The sequence below is a fragment of the Rhinoraja longicauda genome, chromosome 23 (assembly GCF_053455715.1).
Source record: "Rhinoraja longicauda isolate Sanriku21f chromosome 23, sRhiLon1.1, whole genome shotgun sequence".
Taxonomy (NCBI): Eukaryota; Metazoa; Chordata; class Chondrichthyes; order Rajiformes; family Arhynchobatidae; genus Rhinoraja; species Rhinoraja longicauda.
In genome coordinates this window covers 30,423,010-30,446,709 of record NC_135975.1, presented here as the reverse complement: position 1 = coordinate 30,446,709, position 23,700 = coordinate 30,423,010, and the positions used below count along the sequence as shown (strand labels likewise).

General features: G+C 48.1%; 1 protein-coding gene across 3 annotated transcripts in view; it reads right to left on the bottom strand.

Annotated features, from left to right (window-relative positions):
- The window catches only part of pde3a (phosphodiesterase 3A, cGMP-inhibited), a 384,185-nt gene that overhangs the window by 17,561 nt on the left and 342,924 nt on the right, over positions 1 to 23,700 (bottom strand). For all 3 annotated transcript variants that reach the window (XM_078419978.1, XM_078419979.1, XM_078419980.1), the window contains 4 exons: positions 22,798 to 22,909; positions 14,935 to 15,048; positions 9,398 to 9,597; positions 3,974 to 4,177 (listed from right to left, as the gene is read on the bottom strand). In XM_078419978.1, the coding sequence (XP_078276104.1) occupies positions 3,974 to 4,177; positions 9,398 to 9,597; positions 14,935 to 15,048; positions 22,798 to 22,909 (630 nt within the window). The remainder of the gene's footprint in view (positions 1 to 3,973; positions 4,178 to 9,397; positions 9,598 to 14,934; positions 15,049 to 22,797; positions 22,910 to 23,700) is intronic.

Genomic DNA, 23,700 nt, shown 5'->3' with positions numbered 1-23,700 from the left:
TCCAATAAAGTCTGATTAAAGATAGTTCAAATCGATTTATTCACAAAATGCTGGAGTAACTCAGCAGGTCAGGCAGCATCTCGGGAGAGAAGGAATGGGTGACGTTTCGGGTCGAGTCCCTTCTTCAGACTGATGTCGGGGGTGGGACAAAGGAAGGATATAGGTGGAGACAGGAAGATAGAGGGAGATCTGGGAAGGAGGAGGGGAAGGGAGGGACAGAGGAGCTATCTGAAGTTGGAGAAGTCGACGTTCATACCACCGGGCCGCAAACTGCCCAGGCGAAATATGAGGTGCTGCTCCTCCAATTTCCGGCGGGCCTCACTATGGCACTGGAGGAGGCCCATGACAGAGAGGTCAGACTGGGAATGGGAGGGGGAGTTAAAGTGCTGGGCCACCGGGAGATCAGTTGCGTTAATGCGGACCGAGCGCAGGTGTTCAGCGAAGCGATCGCCGAGCCTGCGCTTGGTTTCGCCGATATAAATAAGTTGACATCTAGAGCAGCGGATGCAATAGATGAGGTTGGAGGAGGTGCAGGTGAACCTCTGTCTCACCTGGAAAGACTGTTTGGGTCCTTTGATGGAGTTGAGGGGGGAGGTAAAGGGACAGGTGTTGCATCTCGTGCGGTTGCAAGGGAAAGTGCCCGGGGTTAGGGTGGTTTGGGTAGGAAGGGACGAGTGGACCAGGGAGTTGCGGAGGGAACGGTCTCTGCGGAACGCAGAGAGGGGAGGGGATGAGAAGATATGGCCAGTGGTGGGGTCCTGTTGTAGGTGACGGAAATGTTGGTGGATGATATGTTGGATCCGCTGGCTGGTGGGGTGGAAGGTGAGAACGAGGGGGATCCTGTCCTTGTTGCGAGTGGGGGGAGGGGGAGCAAGAGCGGAGCTGTGGGATGTAGAAGAGACCCTAGTGAGAGCCTCATCTATAATGGAGGAGGGGAAGCCCCGTTTTCTGAAAAACGAGGACATCTCGGAAGCCCTAGTCTGAAACACCTCATCCCGGGCGCAGATGCGGCGTAGACGGAGGAATTGGGAGTAGGGGATAGACTTTTTGCAAAGATAGTTCAAAGGTCTCCTATGACGTAGGTAGGAGGTCAGGACTGCACCCTAGCAGGTGAGAAGATGGTTCAGTTGCCTGATAACGATAAGCTGGGAAGAAACTGCCCCTTGAATCTGGAGGTGTGCGTTATCACATTTCTGTACCTCTTGCCTGATGGGAGAGGAGAGACAAGGGAGTGTCCGGGGTGAGACTGGCCCTTTATTATGTCGGTGACCTTGCTGAGGCAACGTGAAGTGTGGATGGACAAAATGGAAGGGAGGTTGTTGGTTTGTGTGATGGTCTGGGCTACAAGTCTGTGCAATTTCTTGCAGTCTTGGATGGAGTTGTTCCCAAACCATGTTGTGATGCATCCTGATAAAATGCTTTCAACAGCACATCTGTAGAAGTTGGTGAGATAGAATAGTGAATTTGTTGACTATTCCATTCAACAGTTTGTCAGTGGAGAGATCTGTGGGCACATTTTCTAACCCTTTCAGAGCATTTAAGACAACAGATTTTCACTGGACTGTATGCAGAAAATGAATTTCACTGTACCTAAGTATATGTAACAATAAAGTACAGATTATAGAAACAAAGAACTGCAGGTGCTAGTTATTACACAAAATGACACGGTGCTGGAGTAACTCAGAATGTCAGATAGCATCTCTGGAAACATAGAAAATAGGTGCAGCAGGAGGCCATTTGGCCCTTCGAGCCATTCATTGTGATCATGGCTGATTATCTACAATCAGTAACCCGTGCCTGCCTTCTCCCCATATCCCTTGATTCCACTAGGCCCCAGAGCTCCATCTAACTCTCTTTTAAATTCATCCAGTGAATTGGCCTCCACTGCCTTCTGTGGCAGAGAATTCCACAAATTCACAACTCTCTGGGTGAAAAGGTTTCTTCTCACGGACACGGACAGGTGAAGTTTCGAGTCGGGTGCAGACCATGTGGCTATCTATAAGCCTCTTAAATGCCGCTATTGACACAGAGCTGAAAGTCTGAAGAAAGGTCCCGACTTGAAATGTCTCCAGAGATGCTGCCTAATCTGCTGAGCTACTACAACACTTTGTGCCCTTTTAATAATAAAGTCCCAATTCTTCAATGGTGCTTTATTGCCACACATGCACTGCACCGTGAAATTATTTTTGCAAAGGTCACACATGCAAGGGTCGCCATCTTTTGGCACCATTTACAAAAAGTCCAAAGTCCGGTCCATGCGCTCGATATACTGAAGCAGCTTCGAATTATTGAATCATTGACTTAGAATCATGGAGTCACAGTGGAAACAGGTCCTTGGGTCCCAACTTGCCCACACCGACCAACGTGTCCCATCTACACTACTCCCACCTGACCGCGTTTGGCCCATGTCACTTCAGACCTGTCCTATCCATGTACCTGTCTAATTGTTTCTTAAACGTTGCAATAGTCCCAGCCTCAACCACCTCCTCTGGCAGCTCGTCCCATACACCCACTACCCTTTGTGCGAAAAGGTTACCGCTTGGATTCATATTAAATAGACAATAGACAATAGGTGCAGGAGTAGGCCATTCGGCCCTTCGAGCCTGCACCACCATTCAATGTGAACATGGCTGATCATTCTCAATCAGTACCCCGTTCCTGCCTTCTCCCCATACCCCCTGACTCCGCTATCCTTAAGAGCTCTATCTAGCTCTCTCTTGAATGCATTCAGAGAATTGGCCTCCACTGCCTTCTGAGGCAGAGAATTCCACAGATTTACAACTCTCTGACTGAAAAAGTTTTTCTTCATCTCCGTTCTAAATGGCCTACCCCTTATTCTTAAACTGTGTCCCCTGGTTCTGGACTCCCCCAACATTGGGAACATGTTTCCTGCCTCCAACGTGTCCAACCCCTTAATAATCTTGTATGTTTCGACAATATGGCAGATGGAGTTTAATGCTGATAAGTGTGAGGTGCTGCATTTTGGTAGGACAAATCAAAATAGGACGTACAGGGTAAATGGTAGGGAATTGAGGAATGCAGTGGAACAGAGGGATCTGGGAATAACTGTGCATTGTTCCCTGAAGGTGGAATCTCATGTGGATAGGGTGGTGAAGAAGGCGTTTGGTATGCTTGCCTTTATAAATCAGAGCATCGAGTATAGAAGTTGGGATGTAATGTTGAAATTGTACAGGGCATTGGTGAGGCCGAATCTGGAGTATGGTGTGCAGTTCTGGTCGCCAAATTATAGGAAGGATGTCGACAAAATGGAGAGGGTACAGAGGAGATTTACTAGAATGTTGCCTGGGTTTCAGCACTTAGGCTACAGAGAGAGGTTGAACAGGTTGGGTCTTTATTCTTTGGAGCGTAGAAGGTTGAGGGGGGACTTGATAGAGGTTTTTAAAATTTTGAGAGGGACGGACAGAGTTGACGTGGGTAGGCTTTTCCCTTTGAGAGTGGGGAAGATTCCAACAAGGGGACATAGCTTCAGAATTGAGGGACAAAGGTTTAGGGGTAACATGAGGGGGAACTTCTTTACTCAGAGGGTTGTGGCTGTATGGAATGGGCTTCCGGTGGAAGTGGTGGAGGCTGGCTCGATTTTATTATTTAAGAGTAAATTGGATAGGTATATGGATAGGAGGGGATTGGAGGGTTATGGTCTGAGTGCAGGTAGATGAGACTAGGACAGGGAGAATGGTCGGCGTGGACTGGTAGGGCCGGACAGGCCTGTTTCCATGCTGTAGTTGTTATATGTTATATGTTATATGTTATAATAATTTTATATGTTTCGAATCTTTCCCACCCTCACCTTAAACCTATGTCCCCTGGTTCTCGATTCACCTACACTGGGCAAAATAGATTCTGTGCGCCTACCCGATCCATGATTTTATTACCGACCGAATGCAGATCGCTAAAGGCTACCAGAATCCTTCGAATGAACTGTGACGTAACTAATTCAGACGCAGCAGGTTACCTTGGCATTGAACTCTGCGAGAAAGTCAAAGTGTTTCTTAAGATCCGTGGCCAATATGGCCTCAATGACAAGAAATCGGAATCTCTTGAATTCCACATGATCCAAGTTGACCAGGAAGTTGTACTCTTGCTGCGACATGAACAGGTTCCAGGCTGAGGCGGCGTGATGGTTCTCCAGCACCGAGCGGTCGTTGTAGAGAACGGCCTGCAATCAAGCACAACTCAAGTCAGTCGCCGAGCCAGTGTGTGTATGATAGGGGTGAGGCTCACGTTCACCTTTGTGTCATAGAGCGTGGAAATAGGCCCTTCGGCCCAACTTGCCCACACTGACCAACATGCCCCATCTACACCAGTCCCACCTGCCTGCGCTTGACCTATTTATCCCTCTAAACCTAGCCTGTCCATGTACCTGCCTAAATATTTCTTAAACATGACGAGAGTACCTGCTTAAATGTTGTGATAGTACCTGCAAAGACCTGCCAGGACTTCAGAACATCACCCCGGCTGACACCTAAAATGACGCAAATCAACAGAGGAGACAGAGGTGGCGCAGAGGTAGTCCTGTTGCCTTACAGAGCCAGAGACCCGGGTTCTCTCCTGACTACAGGTGCTGTCTGCACGTTCTCCCTGTGACCGCGTGGGTTTTCTCCGGGTGTTCCAGTTTACTCCCACACTAAAGACGTGCAGGTTTGTAGGTGGATCGCTTTTGTAAATTGTCCCCAGTGTGCAGGATAGAACCAGTATCTGGGACTCTGTGGGCTGAAGGGCCTGCTTCCATGCAGTATTTCTAAACTAAACGAAAGAAAAGGGTGAATGCAGGTTCACGAAGGACTTCAGGTTTTTTGGTTATTAAGTTATTGATTTTGTTTTGTTTATCATATGTAATCTGTGTCTATTACATTTAAAGGCCTGTTATGCTGCTGCAAGTACGAATGTCATTGTTCTGTTAGTACTTATGACAATTAGACACTCTTAACTCTTGAAAGTTAGCGAGGATGGTGGTAGTTCCTTGACATTTTGTGTCAACGTGTCCTGGAATCTTTTTATTGTTTCATTGAAGAACAGAGACTCCTTTCAGAACAGCACGATACAGACAATCTGTGTTCAGAAGTTACTTAACAGGAACTGAAACCTCACGAGGAAAGATTTCTGCACACAAGTCATGCATTTCACACGAGCTTTTTTGCAAAGATTTGGTTCAGATTTATTTTTTACATTCACTAACCTAGTGAAAGACTTTAGTTTAGAGATGCAGCAAGGAAACAGGCCCTTCGGCCCACCAAGTCCGCAACGACCAGTGATCCCCGCACGTTAACGTTATCCTACACACACTAGGGACAATTTCCATTTATACCAAGCGTATACAAACCTGCACGTCTTTGGCGTGTGGGAGGAAACCGAAGATCTCGGAGAAAACCCACGCAGGTCACGGGGAGAACTAAACTAAACTAAAGTAAAACTGACCTCGCCTTCTGGTGCTGCAGGGAGGGGGGCAGTGTGGGTTGGAGAAGAGTAAAGATACTGTGCTGGCTTGTGTTTGAGTTTAGATTATTGTCACGTGTACCGAGGTACAGTGAACAGCGTTTGTTGCGTGCTAACCAGTCAGCGGAAAGACAATGCATGATTCCAATCCAGCCATCCACAGTGTACAGATACGTGATAAAGGGAATAACGTGATTAACATTTGGTGCAAGATAAAGTCCAGTAAAGTCCGATCAAAGATAGTCCGAGGGTCTCTACTGCAGTAGATTGTAGCTCAGGACTGCTCCCTGGTTGTTGGTAGGTTGGTTCAGTTGTCTGATCACAGCTTGGAAGAAACTGTCCCTGAATCTGGGTTTTCACACTTCAAAGACGTACAAAGGTATGTAGGTTAATTGACTGGGTAAAATGTAAAAATTGTCCCTAGTGGGTGTAGGATAATGTTAATGTACGGGGATCGCTGGGCGGCACGGACTTGGTGGGCCGAAAAGGCCTGTTTCCGGCTGTATATATATGATATGATATGATATGATATACCTTTTACTTGATGGGAGAGGGAGAGGGGGGGAAGAGGGAGTGACCGGGTTGTGACTCGTCCTTGATTATGCTGCTGGCCTTGCCGAGGCAGCGTGAGGTGTAAATGGAGTCAATGGAAGGGAGGTTGGTTTGTGTGATGGTCCAGACTGAAATGAGGGATATATTTTGGAGGTGGGATTGTAACGTTTGTTGGAGACAAATTCTCCCTGTGACCGCGTGGGTTTTCTCCGGGTGCTCCGATTTCCTCCCATATTCCAAAGTCGTAGAGGTTTGCAGGTTAATTGGCTTCAGAAAGTTGTAAAATTGCCCCTCGTGTGTAGGATAATGCTGGTGAAAGGGTGATCGCTGGTCGGCGCGGGTTTGATGGGCCGAAGGGCCTGTTTCCACGCTGCATCTCTCAAACCTGAAGGCATTGAGTTCTAATCACCCTCTGTTGATGTCAAATCAGCGTGACTTGCCGATTCTGTTTAAAACGATATCTGTTCTTCACCTGGTCCGAACCTTCTCAATTATTCAGGAGATGCGGCTGAAGAACAGATACAATTTTAAGAAACCTTTTTCAAAATTATTGGGTGGGTGTCTGGTCATTCCTTGCCTGAAAGGTCAGAGTCAGTGAGACACACCAGCCTTTGCAGTAAATGTGAATCCATAACTATCTGCCTCAGAGGTGTTGCATTATAATCTGGTCTGAGATGGCAGAGGGAGTCCTGCATAGTTGGAGGCACAGTCAGAGAGTCAGACAGCACAGGAAACATGCCCTTCAGCCCAACTCGTCCATGCCAACCAAAATCCCCCATCTAAGATAGTCCCATTTGCCAGCAATTCACACATATTCTAAACATTTCCTATCCATGTACATGTGCAAGCGTATTTTAAATGTTATTATCGTTCCAGCCTCAATTGCTTGTTCCAAATACCCACCACTCCTCTGTGTGAAAAAGGTTGTCCCTCAGGGTTCTATTAAATCTTTCTCCTCTCATCTTTAACCTTTAACCTATGTCCTTTGGTTCTTGATTCCTGGTGTAAGAAACTCTGCATTTACCCTGTCTATTCCCCTCATAACTCGATACACCTCATCCTTATCATCCCTTATTATCTTGCTCTCCAAAGAATCAAGTCCTAGCCTGCCCAACTTCTCTCTATAACACGGGCCCTCGAATCCTGGCAACCCTTGTAAATGTTCTCTGCACTCTTTCCAGTTATCCAAACATTTTGGATAACTGTAATGTGATATCCCAACTTCTATACGTAATACCCTGACCAATGAATACCAATGTACCAAAAGCCTTCTTCACCACCCCAGCTGCCTGTGATGGCACCTTCTGAAAACTATGTGCCTGAACTCTTAGATCCCTCTGCTCTCCGACATTCCCCAGGGCCCTACCATTCATTAGTTTAGTTTAGTTTAGTTTAGTTTAGAGATACAGCGCGGAAACAGGCCCTTCGGCCCACCGAGTCCATGCCGACCAGCGATCCCGGCACATTAACGTATCCTCCAGATACCTAGGACAATTCACATTTATACCAAGCCAATTAGCCTACAAACCTGTATGTCTTTGGAGTGTGGGAAGAAACCGAAGATCTTGGAGAAAACCTACGCAGGTCACAGGGAGAACGTACAAACTCGATACAGACAGCACCGTAGTCAGGATCGAACCTGGGTCTCTGGTGCTATAAGGCAGCAACCCTATCACTGCGCCACCGTGCCACCACATTGTGAAAGTCCTGCCCCGGTTTGATATCCCAAAATCCAACACCATAATATTTTCAGTCTGAAGGAGGGTCTAGACCCGAAACGTCACCCATTCCTTCTCTCCAGAGATGCTGCCTGACCTGCTGAGTTACTCCAGCATTTTGTGTCTATCTTCAATTTAAATCAGCATTTGCAGTTCATTCCTACACCATAATATTTTAGCTGTATTAAGGGTCAGTTTCTATTCCATTGCACCACCTGATTCCCTGACCTATCTGTGATTTCAGGAAGGAAATTCTTGATTGAGTTTCATTAGGATATTTATATGGTCATTCTTGTGATAATCAGCACGTCTATGTATATTCCAGCTTATGATGACTCAACACACGCCTATTTTGCTGGTAAACAAAACGTAAGAGTTCTGTAGGCAGAAGAATATCTCTGATTGCTACTGCAAAAATACTGGCATTATTATTTTTGCAAATTGGACACTAAATGCTGCAGTAAATCAGTGGGTCGGGCAGCTCTGGAGAATGTAGATCGATGATGTTTCAGGTGGGGACCCTTCTTCAGACCTTAAGTGGTATTTAAGAGGCTTTTAGATGGGCCTCGTTTAGGGTTGCCAACAGTCCCGTATAAGCTGGGACATCCCGTATATTGGGCTAAATTGGTTTGTCCCATACGGGACCGCCCTAGTCCCATATTAGGCCCGGGGGGGGGGGGGGGGGCACTGTAGGCCCGGGGGTGGCTCTAGGCCCGGACATTGTAGGCCCGGACAATGTAGGCCCGGACAGTGTAGGCCAGGAGGCCTGAGCTCGGCCTAACAGAGGTTGCGTAGCTACCCGCCTCCCGGCCCAGGCGGCCGCCATTGGTGGAGCGGGAGCATGTGGCCGCTGGCCTGGTGAGGTCACGTGGGGCGCAAGGCGGTGACGTCACCTTTTGTCCCTTATATTGGGATTGAGAAAGTTGGCAACCCTAGCCTCGTTACACATCATGCTGGATTTGTGGTTCATCCCCATTCCACTGTCTTCCAGTTGGTGTGGGAGGAAGTGCACCAGGCAAGATGGGGGACCAAGGGCAGGGGTGGGACAGTTCAAGTTCAGAGTTAACGGGTGGGGAAGCCTCAGGCAATGTGTTCAGTCACTCGTTATAAAGGGGCACATAACCAGTGTGCTCCACCCAGTCTTAAAGGGGCACCCAATCAATTTTGGCAAATTAATCTTAAAGGGGCACTCAACCAGCATTGACCACCGAGTCTTAAAGGAGCATCTTAAAGGGACACTGAAACACTGTAGGGCAGCACGGTGGCGCAGTGGTAGAGTTGCTGCCTCACAATGCCAGAGACCCAGGTTCAATCCTGACAACGGGTGCTGTCTGTACGTTTATGCGTTCTCCCAATGACCCGCGTGGATTTTCTCCGGGTGCTCCGGAGAATCCAATCCAAAGACGTACAGGGTTTGTAGGTTAATTGGCCTGATAGAATTGTAAATTGTCCCTAGCGTGTAGGATAGTGTTAGTGTGTGGGGATAGCTGATCGGTGGGCTGAAGGGCCAGTTTCCTTGCTGTACCTCTAAAATACTAAACCAGTGTTGCTAATCCATCTTAAAGAGGCACCCAACAAGTTTTGGCAATATCTTAAAGGGGCACAACCATCGTTGCCAGCCTGGTCATGGTTCCAACTCCGCACCTAACCATGATGCTCTACGCGGTACATACCTGTGGTGCACTGGTAGCCACGAGAAAGGCATTGGTCCTTCCTGGGTGGTCGTAATCATGCATGGCGGCGGCGACATAGAGGGCCATCAACTCTAGGGCAGGGACATTGGCGATCACACAGCCGTACCTGTCCTCCGTCACACTGTACGTCTTCGATATGGCAAACCCCATGTGTCCGTGTGTGATCCCACTGTCTGAATCTGAACAAATATTTGACAAAGAATTGTAACAGAGTCATACAACGTGTGGAGATGGACCCTTCGGCCCGACTTGGGCATGCTGTCCAAGTTGCCCCCATCTGCACTAGTCCCAACTGCCCGTGTTTGGGCCATATCCCTCTAAACTTTTCCAATCCATGTACCTATCCAAATGGCTTTTAAATGTTGTTTTTGTACCAGCCCCAACGACCCTCTCTGGCAGCTCGTTCCACATACCCACCGCCCTCTGAGTGAAAACGTTGTCCCTCAGCTTCCCATTAAATCTTTCCCCTCTCACCTTAAACATATGTCCTCTGGTTTCCCTGGTGATGCTTGAGTGTCGAGACCCAACATTAGATGGAAACACAAGAAAAGCCCCCAAGTGTTGGAGTAACTAGAGTGTCAGGCAGTATTACTGGAGAATATGGATAGGTGACGTTTCAGGTCGGGACCCCTCTTCATAACATCAGATCCTTTGCTTTACTGATTCCTAATAAGTCCTGGACTCCCTTGCCTATATCTCTCTAATTCTTCTCCTCTTCTTAGCTCTTTTACCAAGTCTTTGATCAATTTATCAAACACCTCTCTACATGTAGAAACAAGGAAATGCAGATGCTGGCTTACAAAAAGAAGGTACAGAGTGTTGGAGTACTAAAAATCACAACACTTTTTTACTTGGTTTTGTACCAAATTTTACCTGATATATTCATATATCACCCTGAGATATTCATAATATACTGTGTAAACATGACGTATGCAAGACTCGTTATATTGATTGAAAGATAAAGCATGGAACCTGGCCCTTCGGTCTACTGAGTCCGTGGCGACCATCAATCTCCCGTGCACATCCGTTTTATGTTATCCCACTTTCACATCTATTCCCTTCATAATTTTCAGAGGCCAATTAACCTACAAACCCGCACGTGCATGGGATAGTCCATGTTACCATCCCCTATCTGCACTCAGTTAACCGACAAACCCGCATGTCTTTGGGATGTGGGAGGGATGTAGGCCGGCACTGTGGTGCAGCAAAGCAGTTGCTGCCTCACAGCGCCAGAGATACAAGTTCGATCCTGACTATGGGTGCCGTTTGTACGGAGTTTAAATGCTCTCCCCGTGACCACCTGAGTTTCCTCCCCCCGCCCCCCCATCCCTCCCCCCATCCCCCTTCCCCCCCGCCCCCCATCCCCTTCCCCCCCATCCCCCTCCCCCCCCATCCCCCTCCGCCCCCCTTCCCACCCCCCCCCCCCCCCCCCCCAAGTCCAAAGATGTACAGGTTTGTGAGTTAATTGGCTTTGGTATAAAGTGTATCTGGTGTGTTGGTGGATTGGGCATTGGGCCAGTAGGATACAGGGATCGCTGATTAGCGCTGACCTCAAAGGGACAAAGAGCCTGTATCTCTAAACTAAACTTAACTGGAGTACCCGGAGGAAACCCACGCGGTCACAGGACGAAAGTATGGCTCCATACAGACAACGCCTGAGGTCAGGATCGAACCCGGGTCTCCGTTATACTGAGGCAGCAATGCTACTGTGCAGCCCTCTTGCACCGATCAGGTTCAATCCTCCCTAATCTTACAAGATGTTTTGTAAGAACCTCTGAGCAGTAACGTTGATTGTACAATGTTATGTGTTATTAATAGCTGTGTTCCTTCATTCACAGATAATTGCACCATCTACCGTCAACAAACTGCAAAGGGATACAAGGGGCTATTAACCATAGTGTTAACAAGGGTGGAGGTGGGAGAGAGGAGGGAACTTTCTCTTTTTACCTTTTGTAAAAGTACATGACCTCCTCAGTGAAGAAAGGTGCAGACACCGGAAGACAAAAAGATCATAGGGATTAGATTTGAAACTGGGAGAACGGGAGTGAAAGTAGCTTTACAGACCGTCCCCTGCAGGAAGGGACTACAGATGCTGGTTTACACCGAAGATAGACACAAAATGCTGGAGTGGCTCAGCGGGACAGGCAGCATCTCTGGATGGAAGGAGTGGGTGACGTTTCGGGTCGAGACCCTTCTTCCGACTACAAACCATCCTTTATCTCTTGGTGACACAAGGAACTGCAGCTGCTGGGGTAGACAGTCAGAACCCTTTTCCCAAGACCGAAATATCAGAGACTCGAAGACATCGTTATATTGATTGAAAGATAAAGCATGGAACCTGGCCCTTCGGTCTACTGAGTCCCCGGCGACCAAAGGCTTTAAGGTGAGAGGGGCAAACTTTAAAGGAGATGTGCAGGATGGGTTTTTTTACACACAAGGTGGCAAGTGCCTGGAACACACTTCGGGAGGTGGTGGTGGAGGCAAGTAAGACCGGGAGGGACATATTCAGCTCATCGAGTCTACTCTGCCATTCGGTCATGGCCAATCTATTTTTCCCTTTTAACCCCATTCTCCTGCCTTCACCCTGTAACCTATGACGTCCTTGCAAATCAAGGACCTATCTGTGTGTCTCTGCTTTACACACACCCAATGTGACGGTCAATATTTGCACTGGTCAGAAGAATTAGTATGATTGAACATTTACATCTGACGGACCTGAGAGAAATTAATTTAATTTAGTTTAGTTTAGTTTAGTTTAGTGATACAGCATGGAAACAGGCCCTTTGGCCCACCGAGTCTGTGCCAACCAGCCATCCCTGTGCACTAACACTATCCTACACACACTAGGGTAATTTTACAATATTACCAAAGCCAATTAACCTGCAAATCTGCATGTTTTTTTGAGTGTGGGAGGAAATAGGAGCACCCGGAGAAAACCCAGGTCACACACGGAGTCAGGCAGCACGGAAACATAGAAACATAGAAAATAGGTGCAGGAGTAGGCCATTCGGCCCTTCGAGCCTGCACCGCCATTCAATATGATCATGGCTGATCATCCAACTCAGTATCCCGTACCTGCCTTCTCTCCATACCCCCTGATCCCTTTAGCCACAAGGGCCACATCTAACTCCCTCTTAAATATAGCCAATGAACTGGCCTCAACTACCTTCTGTGGCAGAGAATTCCACAGATTCACCACTCTCTGTGTGAAAAAAAACTTTCTCATCTCGGTCCTAAAAGACTTCCCCCTTATCCTTAAACTGTGACTCCTTATTCTGGACTTCCCCAACATCGGGAACAATCTTCCTGCATCTAGCCTGTCCAACCCCTTAAGAATTTTGTAAGTTTCTATAAGATCCCCCCTCAATCTTCTAAATTCCAGCGAAAAAACAGGCCCAACGCGTCGACACAGACCAACATGTCCCATCTACACTACTCCCACTTGCCTGCCTTTGGCCCATATCCCTCTGAAGTTTTCCTATCCATGTAATGGGTGGTGCAGAGGTAGAGTTGCTGCCTTACAACGCAGGCAGAGACCCGAGACCCAGGTTCAATCCTGACTATAGGTGCTGCCTGCAAGGAGGTTATACATTCTCCCCGTGACCCTTGTGGGTTTTCTCCGGATGCTCCATTTTCCTCCCACACTCCAAAGATGTCCAGAAAATGCTGGAGTAACTCAGCGGGACAGGCAGCGTCTCTGGAGAGAAGTAATGGGCGACGTTTCGGGGTCTGAAGGGTCTCGTCCCGAAACATCACCCATTCCTTCTATCCAGAGATGCTGCCCGCCACTGCTGAGTTACTCCAGTATTTTGTGTCTATCTTTGGTGTAAACCAGCATCTGCAGTTCCTTCCTACACCAAAGATCTACAGGCCGGTAAGTTAATTGGCTTCGGGAAAAGAATTTCAAATAGTCCCTGATGTGTAGGATAATGTTGGTGTACGGGGTGATCGCTGGTCGGCACGGACTCGGTGGGCCTGCTTCCACACTGTATCCCTAATGTCTAAAGTCAAAAGCAATGGGTATTATGAAAACAATGTCATCTGTGTAATTTTAATCTGTCTGTTGATATATGACAAATAACTTTGACTGACAGAGAAAATTAAGCCCTCGTGGTATTAAAAAGCCAAAGCTTGCTTCTATGATCTATCATGTATTTTTCATCACACTTTACAGTATAGAGAGAAGTTGGATTGGTAGATTATTCGGAATAGATTGGAGAATCGAGGACTGAGGGGAAACCTGATGGAAGTATATAAAATTATGAGAGGCATAGATATAGTCGACGGTCAGAACCTTTTTTCCCCAGGATGGAAACAACTAGAGGGCATAGCTTTAAGGTGAGAGGGGCAAAGTGTAAAGGAGATGTGTGGGGCAAACATTTTACACAGAGGATGCTGGGTGCCTGGAACGTGTTGCTGGAGGTGGTGTTGGAGCAAATACAATGGTGGCTTTTATGAGGCTTTTGGATAGGCACATGGATATGCAGGGAATGGAGGGATATGTATGGATTATGTGTGGGCAGAGGAGATTAGGTAAACTTGGTGTCATGTTCGACACGGATATTGTGGGCTAATGGGCCTGTTGGGCACACACCTGGAGTACTGCGTGCAGTTTTGGTCTCCAAATTTGAGGAAGGATATTCTTGCTATTGAGGGCGTGCAGCGTAGGTTTAATAGGTTAATTCCCGGAATGGCGGGACTGTCCTATGTTGAAAGACTGGAGCGGCTCGGCATGTATACACTGGAATTTAGAAGGATGAGAGGGGATCTTATCGAAACGTACAAGATTATTAAGGGGTTGGACATGTTGGAGGCAGAAAACATGTTCCCAATGTTGGGGGAGTCCAGAACCAGGGGCCACAGTTTAAGAGTAAGGGGTAGGCCATTTAGAACGGAGATGAGGAAAATCTTTTTCAGTCAGAGAGTTGTAAATCTGTGGAATTCTCTGCCTCAGGAGGCAGTGGAGGCCAATTCTCTGAATGCATTCAAGAGAGAGCTTGATAGAGCTCTTAAGGATAGCGGAGTCAGGGGGTATGAGGAGAAGGCAGAAACGGGGTAGTGATTGAGAATGATCAGCCATGATCACATTGAACGGTGGTGCTGGCTCGTAGGGCCAAATGGCCTACTCCTGCACCTATTGTCTATTGTCGCTCTGCTGTACTGTTCTGTTCTACGTTTTACTGTCAAGGTGGTGCAGCGGTAGAGCGACCGCCTTACAGCACCAGAGGCTCGGGTTCGATCCTAACTACGGGTGCTGTCTGTACGGAGTTTGTACATTCTCCCCGTGATTTGTGTGGGTTTTCTCCGGGATCTCTGGTTTCCTCCCACACTCCAAAGACTTACAGGTTTATAGGGTAATTGGCTTGGTATAAATGTAAATTGGCCCCAGTGTGTGTAGGATGGTGTTAGTATACGGGGATCACTGGTCGGTGCGGTCTCGATGGACTGAAGGACCTGTTTCTACACTGTATCTTTAAACGAAAATAAGATAAAGCATACACTTCTGAAAAATTTACCTGAATCGCTCATGGAACCATGATCACCGATGATCGTCTGCAGTCCCGGGACCGGCTGTGTGGTGAGATACCAAACCGCATGCAACACATCCGTCGCATGTATGCGATTGTGATCTGTTGAGTACAAAAGCAGCAGTAAATTAAACATTTATCATCTATATACTAAAACTCTTGTTTGTTTATTTTTTTGTTCCTGAGCTACAGCCAAAACGGTACATGATAGCGCGACAATTTTAGGCCCACCTTACTCACCGTCATCCCTTTGGTGCTAATGGAAGAAGTTTCATTGAAATCGTGTTATATTTTTAAAGCTATTCACATTTTAAAGTTTAAATCTATCTCCTAGGGAGGGAGGGGGGAAGGAGGGAGGGGGAGAGGGAGGTAGGAGGGCAGGAGGGAGGGAGGGGGGCAGGAGGGAGGATAAGGGGGTTGAGGGGGATGGAGTGGGGGAGAAGGGGTGGAGGGGAGGGGGAGTGGGAAGGGGGTTGGTGGAGGGGGAGGTGTGGAGGGGAGGAGGGAGGGGAAGGGGGGAGGGGGAGAGGGAGGAAGGGGGAGGAGGGAGGATATGGGGGTTGAGGGGGATGGAGTGGGGGGAAGGGGTGGAGGGGGATGGGGAAGGGGGTTGGGGGAGGGGTGGAGGGGAGGGGGGAGGGGGCGGGAGGGAGGGAGCGGGGAGGGGGCGGGAGGGAGGGGGGAGGGAGAGGGGAGGGGGAGAGGGGAGGGGGAGAGGGGAGGGGGAGAGGGGAGGGGGAGAGGGGAGGGGGAGAGGGGAGGGGGAGAGGGGAGGGGGAGAGGGGAGGGGGAGAGGGGAGGGGGAGAGGGGAGGGGGAGAGGGGAGGGGGAGATGGGAGAGGGGAGGGGGAAGGGGGAGGGGGAGGAGAGGGTGCTGCACCAATGCAGGAGGTTTGGGCCCAAAGGGTCCATTTGGTCTAGTTGCTATTAAAATTAGTTCTTGGATGTCAAGTATGTAGGAAGGAACTGCAGATGCTTGTTTAGACTGAAGATAGACACAAAGTGCACAAAGACACAAAGTGGCCAGGCAGCATCTCTGGAGAAAAGGAATAGTCTGAAAAGGATTCTGACCCGAAAAGTCACCTATTCCTTTTCTTTGGAGATGCTGCCTGACCCACTGAGTTACTCCAGCACTTTGTGTCTATTCTTGGATGTCAAGAAGCAAATAAAGAAATGTTTAATATAATCATTTTAACAATCATCGTGGTGCCTCAGAGTTACATAGTAATTGTGAATGTAGTTACAAAGAACTGCAGATGCTGGAAAAGGACACAAACTGCTGGAGTAACTCAGAGGGTCAGGCAGCATCTCAGGGGAACATGAATAGGTGACGTTTGGGGTTGGAACCCTTCTTCTGATAGTAGAAGGGGGGGGGGAGAAAGCTGGATAAAAGGGGAGGGACAGGACAGTGTGTGGCAGGTAATAGGTAGACAGAGGCGGGGGGGGGGGGGGGGGGGCAGAGGGAGTTGACAACTAAATGGTTGGAACAAAGGCCAGAGACGAGAACGGAAGGGGTTAGAAGTTTGGAAGAGTTGTGGATTGTGTAGCCAAGGGGAGGAAGGTAGCAGAAGGATTGGGGGAGAATGTGGAAGGGGAAATAGGTGCGAGTCCAGTTAGGGCATAATGGAGGGGTGGTGAGTGGGGGTGGGGTCCTTTTGTGAATGTAGTTAATCTGATGATGGAAACATAGCTGCCATAATATGTACAGCAAGTTCAACAATTAGCTTTATGAAAGTGATCAGGCAATCTTTTTAATAATGATTAATACTCCACTGCGTACATGTTTGTTATAGATATAACCAAATCATATAAAATGTCCACACACCATGTAACAGTGCAGTTTCTAGAAAACAGAAAGTTTATTTTCCCCTCAACAGTGTCTGATGGGGTTTGAAACATCTTCCAACAAACCAACTTAATGAATTTCAAATAAAAAGAGAAGAAGTGGGAAAAAAAACAGATTCGTAGGCTAATTAGCTTGGTAAAATTGGAAAATTGTCCCGAGTGTGTATAGGTTAGTGTGTGGGGATCGCTGGTTGACGTGGACTTGGTGGGCCGAAGGGTGTGTTTCTGCGCTGTCTCTCTAAACTAAACTAAACCAAACTAAACTAATGATGCTGCAACAAGACTTGGTTTTAACTGCATCTACCAACAGCTATATACGCAGCATTTCAAGAGGAACAAGAGTCAAGAGCATTTAATTGTCATTTGTATCAACAATAAAACAGTTTTACAGGCCCCATTAATAACACACAGATAATATATAACGATCAAAAATACAAAAAGTTAATAACAGTAATACTAGGCAATTGTGCAAAAAAAAACCCAGTCTGTAGTGCAACCAAATCAGAGCGGCACGGTGGCGCAGCGGTAGACTTGCTGCCTTACAGCGAATGCAGCGCCGGAGACCCAGGTTCGATCCCGACTACAGGTAGTCTGTACGGAGTTTGTACGTTCTCCCCGTGACCTGCGTGGGTTTTCTCCGAGATCTTCGGTTTCCTCCCACACTCCAAAGACGAACAGGTTTGTAGGTTATTTGACTTGGTAAATGTAAAAATTGTCCCTAGTGGGTGTAGGATAGTGTTAACGTGCGGGGATCGCTGGGCGGCGCAGACCCGGTTTGGCTGAAAGGGCCTGTTTCTGCGCTGTATCTCTAAACCAAAAAAATTAAACAAAAACACAGTCCATTGTTCATATAGAAACAAGGAACTGCAGATGCTGGTTTACAAAAGAAGACACAAAGTGCAGGTGGGTCAGGCAGCATCTGTAGTGAACATGGATAAGCAGGGATGGGAGCTGCTTTAGGTCCTCATCGTCCACCCAGGGGTAGTTCAGGGGTAGTTCACCCAGGGGTACACCCAGGGGTAGTTCACCCAGGGGTAGTTCACCCAGGGGTAGTTCACCCAGGGGTAGTTCACCCAGGGGTAGTTCACCCAGGGGTACACCCAGGGGTAGTTCACCCAGGGGTAGTTCTACGGAACTGGCAAAATTTGCAGCAAAGCATCAACTACGGTACTCTGAAGCACCAATTGCCACTTTTGATTGTTGTAGTTGACATACAAAAGAAGAAGATGGATAAGCATGGATAGACTGGGCTTGTACTCGCTGGAATTTAGAAGACTGAGGGGGATCTTATTGAAACATATAAAATTCTTAAGGGGTTGGACAGGCTAGATGCGGGAAGATTGTTCTCAATGTTGGGGAAGTCCAGAACCAGGGGTCACAGCTTAAGGATAAGGGGGAAGTCTTTTAGGACCGAGATCAGAAAACATTTCTTCACACAGAGAGTGGTGAGTCTGTGGAATTCTCTGTCACAGAAGGTAGTTGAGGCCAGTTCATTGGCTATATTTAAGAGGGAGTTAGATGTGGCCCTTGTGGCTAAAGGGACCAGGGGGTATGGAGAGAAGGCAGGTACAGGTTACTGAGCTGGATGATCAGCCATGATCATATTGCATGGCGGTGCAGGCTCGAAGGGCCGAATGGCCTACTCCTGCACCTATTTTCTATGTTTCTATAAGCAGCATTTCGGGTATACTGTTCTACGTTTGTTCCCAACCCCCAGTCTAAAGAAGGGTCCCGACCCGAAAGGTCACCTATCCATTTTCTCCAGAGAGGTTGCCTGACCCGCTGAGTTACTCGAGCACTATCTAAGCTTTAGGAGTAGATCATGTGTACTGAGGTGCAGCGAAGAGCTTTGGATTTTTTTAGAGATACAGTGTGTAAACAAGCCCTCAGGCCCATTGAGGCCGCACCGATCAACGATCAACCATACACTAGTTCGATCCTGCACACTGGGGACAATTTACAGAGGGCCAATTAACCTACAACCCTGCTCGTCTTTGGAATGCGGGAGGAAACCGGAGCACCCAGAGAAAACCCTCGCGGTCAAAGGGAAAACGTGCAAACTCCGCATAAACAGCACCCGTAGTCAAGATCGAACCTGGGTCTCTGGTGCTGTTTGGCAGCAACTCTACTACTGCATTGCTGTGCCAGTTCTATTCAAACCGTTCAGAATATACCAGACATAAATACAACCAAGTACAAACTCAAGCACAATAGATAGAGCAGAGGGGAAGATACGGGGTCTGGAACATGATTCTCAGCATTGTAGCGCATCAGCTCCAGAGACAAAGTCCAAAGTCCACAATGGGGTAGAGGTGAATCGGACAGTACCCGAGCTTGCGGAAGGACCGTCCAGAAGCCTGATAACAGAGGGGAAGAAGCTGCTCTTGGGTGTGGAGGTGAATCGGACTGTACTCTAGCTTATGGAAGGTCCATTCAGAAGGGGGAAGATGTTTGGGCAGTGGGGAAATGGATCAGGGGCCATGTTGTCCACTGGGCATCTGAGAGAGAACATGGTTTTCCTTTAAGTATCAACACGTCCAAGTGGGAATGCTGCCCTGCCGTGTCAGGCCCTGACTGACGTGTCACGAGGTTGAGGTGGTTCAATCCAGGGACCAGCGTGTCTTGATGTAAAGGGTGCGATAAGTCGGCTCAGTGAAGCTGTGGTGAGTGCAGAACATTCCTGTTTGCTCCGTGGGACAAACATCGAATGTGCTGCCAGCAAATAAATAATGATCACAACATTTCGCCAATAACAACCCTTTAATGTTTTCCAGGACAGCTAACGGGCTTCTTGACCCTAACGTATTTTGATGTGTTTGAGAGTGCAGCTGTTGGATGTATGATTGGAGAGTAAAATAGCCCAGCAACATTTAAGCTCGCGTTTTGCTTGCCAGCTCTTCCTCCCTCCTCCCCCACTCTCTGGGCACAAGGGAAATGTAAAGCAATGCCAAGAGGACAACACAGTAGCACAGCGGTGGAGTTGCTGCCCTACAGAGCCAGAGACCCGGGTTCCATCCTGACTACGGGTGCTGTCTGTACAGAGTTGTACGTTCTCTTCGGTTGGGGGAAACTTTTTCTAATCTCTTACCTCGACGGAGATGCGTTTTTTTTCCCCGTGTCGTATCTCCGTCTGCAATGCGGCCTAACATCCAGGAGTCGGCGGCCTTTGCTGGAGACCGACTTTTGAGAGCTCCTTTGGGGACCTACGGGATTTTAACATTGCGGAGCCCGCGATCCCTTTGCCAGGGATCGACCTCGGAGCTCCAACTGTGGGTGCTTGCGGACTTAACATCACGGAGCCCGTGGTCTCTGGTCAGAGACCGACTTCAGGAACTCCAAGCCGCTGGAGCTTCAACCGCCCCGACGCGGGAGCTTCGACCGCCGACTGCAGGAGCTTTCATTCCCCCGATGGATGGTTCGAGTGCCCAGACCGCGGGAGAATAAAGAGGAAGGAGATTGGACTTTATTGCCTTCCGTCACAGTGAGGAATGTGGGGAATCCGCTGTGGTGGATGTTTATGTTAACTTTTATGTCGTTGTGTGTCTTGTTGCTTTTTTTTTCGTATGGCGGTATGGTAATTTGCATATCACTGTACCTTAATTGGTACACGTGACAATAAAAGACCTTTGAAACCTTTGACCCTGTGGGTTTCTTTCTGGGTGCTCTGGTTTCCTCCCACACTCCAAAGATGTGCAGGTTTGTAGGTTAATTGTCTTCTGTAAATTGTCACTGGTGTGTAGAATAGAATTAGTGTGAATGGGTGATCAATGGTCGGCGTGGACTCGGTGGGCCGAAAGGCCTGTTTCCATACTGTAACTCGAAACTAAACTAAACTAAAAACTAAACTAAACTAAACTAACTCTCTCATTGGACTTTAGGCCAGTTTCACTACTCACTTATTCCTAGTCATGGCATCTGGTAAACAATGCAAAAGGCTTTATAACCACAAGGAACTGCGGACGCTAGAATCCTGAAACGTTGCCCGTCCGTTCCCTCCACGGATGTTGCCTGACATTTTGAGTAACGCCAGCTCTTTGTTCCTTGGGTTTGATGTTGTTGCCGTCGAGAATCAAGAGACAAGAGTGTCCAATTGTCACATGTACCAACAACAGTACAATGAAATTCTGAACATAAAGACAAAAAGTGCTGGAGTAACTCAGCGGGTCAGGCAGCATCTCCGGAAAACATGGACAGGTGACATTTAGGGTTGGGACTCTTCTTCAGACCTTCCTTTGAAGGATCCCAACACGAATCATCACCTATCCACGTCCTCCAAAGGTGCTACCTGACCTATTGAGTTACTCCAGCACTTTGTGGCTTTTTTTTGTTGTAAATGAGCACCTGCGGTTCCTTGTTTATCCAATGAAATTCTAACTTGCTGCAGCTTAACAGCTTCGGAAGACCGAGGACACATTCCATATAGGTTCATAGTTGCCGAGGTTAGTGTTGTGCAGTGTTCAAAAGCCTGGTGGTTGTTGGGAAGAAGCTGTTCTTGAACCTGGTGGTCACAGTTTTCAGACTCCTGTACCTTCTTCCCGATGGTGAGTGAAATGAGAGCGTGGCCATGGTGGTGTGGGTTTTTGATGATGCTGGCTGCCTTTCTGAGGCAGTGACTCCTATAGATCCTTCTATAGATGGTGGGGAGGTCAGTACCCATGATGGACCAGGCAGTGTCCACCACTCTCCGTAACCTGCTTCGTTCCTGGGTGTCGTGATGCACCCAGTCAGTGTGGTCTCCACTGTATGCTTGCAGAAGTTCAATAAGAGCATTCGTTGACATGCTGAATCTCCTCAATCTTCCAAGGAAGTAGAGGTGTTGATCAAGGTTTCCTTTGTGATAGCACGCATGCTCCCTGCTGAAATGGGTGAGATATCTGTACACAACATCAAAGCCAGACTTTTATCTCAGTTTAGAGATGCAGCATAGAAACAGGCCTTTCGGCCCACCGGGTCCACGCCGACCATCGATCACTCCTTCACACTAGTTCCATGTTGTCCCATTTTCTCGACTTCGGGGGCAATTTACAGAGAACCAATTAACCTACAAACCCGCACGTCTTCGCGATGTGGGAGGAAACCCGTGCGGTCACGGGGAGAACGTGCAAACTCCACACCAAGCAGCACCCAAGGTCAGGATCAAACCCGGGTCTCCGGCACTGCGAGACGGCGGCTCTACCAGCTTCGCCGCTGTGCCGGCCGCTTGTTGCAGGAAGGCTGTTCCAAGTTTGGGACCAGAATGTTAGCATTAAACCCCTGTCCAACTTAGGCGATTTTGTAGGCGACTACAGGCGACTAGGCTGTCGCCACACGGTCGCTGGGGTGTTGCCTGTACGGTCGTGAGTCGTCTCCAATGAGTCGTAGCGTTTCCCTGGTCACCGCTGGATTTTGAAATGTTTAAAAAAATTTCGGCGACTGTTGGTTTGAAGCCAATTCTCGTAGCTTGACGTCTCCTGACGTAGGCGCTGTCGTAGGTTGTCGCCGGTGCTGACTTCAGTGGCGAATTCCATTGGCGACTAACCTACGTCAACCGGCGACAGGTACCAGACTCAAAACCGGAGGCCAAAATGACGTGTATTGTCTTCAGCTGCCTTCAGTTGTCGCGACAGTATCGTAGCTTGTCGTGGGTAGACGTAGGTTGACTTCATTTGTCATAGGTTGTTGCCTGCGTGGTCGTAGGTTGTTGTAGGCACGGTCGTAGGTGGACATCCTAAGGCGCGACGACTGGGTCGCTGGTTGTCGGTAGCTGGCCGTAGCTTGACGTCGACCAGGTGGTAGGTTGTTGTAGCTTGTCGTAAACATTGTCGTAGGGGGGTCCAGTTGACAGTCGCCTAAAGAAAAGCCTAAGTGGGACAGGCCCCTTAGAACTCTCATTGACAGTACATACATTTCCAATCAACAACAATCATTTTTTCAGTGAGTCATTTACTGCTCAAACAGTATTTGTGGTGATTTTTTTCGCCACAGACAATGCAAAAATTTTTTTTAAAAAAATGCAAGAACACTTACATGGTATATCTCGGTAGCCATTTTCTAACGCATGAAAGTAGTTCATAAACTCCTTCAATGGGATTTTAAATATTTCAAATAGCCCAGTATCTTCAAACAGTTTGAATGCTACCTGCACAGAGAAAGGGGTTTGATAGTTAGTGCATGGAAATCATAATATTTAGTAGAGAGAAAAATCGCAGGCTCCCTAAAGTTATCAAGGTGTACCAACTGGATTTAGTTTAGTTTTCAGATACAGCACAGAAACAGGCCCTTCGGCCCACCAGGTCCACACCAACCAGTGATCCCTGCACACTAGCACTATCCTACACACACACTAGGGACAATTTACATTTACACCAAACCAATTAACCAACAAACCTGTACTTCTTTGGAGTGTGGGAGGAAACCGAAGATCCCAGAGAAAACCCATGCAGTTCACGGGGAGAACATACAAACTCCGTACAGACAGCACCTGTAGTCAGGATCGAACCCAGGTCTCTGGCACAATGCCACCCAGCCGCCCAATATTGATTGATTGAGAGATACAGCTTGGAAACAGGCCCTTAGGCCCACCGAGTCCATGCAGACTATCAATTTTCACTAGTTCTATGTTATCCCAATTTCGCATCTACACCCCACACACTAGAAAGGCCAATTAACCTACAAGCCGTTGTCAGGCAGCAACTCTACTGCTGCGCCACCGTGCCGCCCTTTGTAATACTTTATGACTTTGTCAGTGCCCTTTATGTGGCGACTCTTTGCATACGTGTGTAGGCAAAACAAAGAATCTCTCTGTCTTTGGCATGTGGGAGAAAACCGGAGCACCCGGAGCAAATCCACGCGGTTACAGGAAGAATGTGCAAACTCCACACACTGACAGCACCCGAGGTCAGGATTGAACCCGGATCTCTGGCGCCGTGA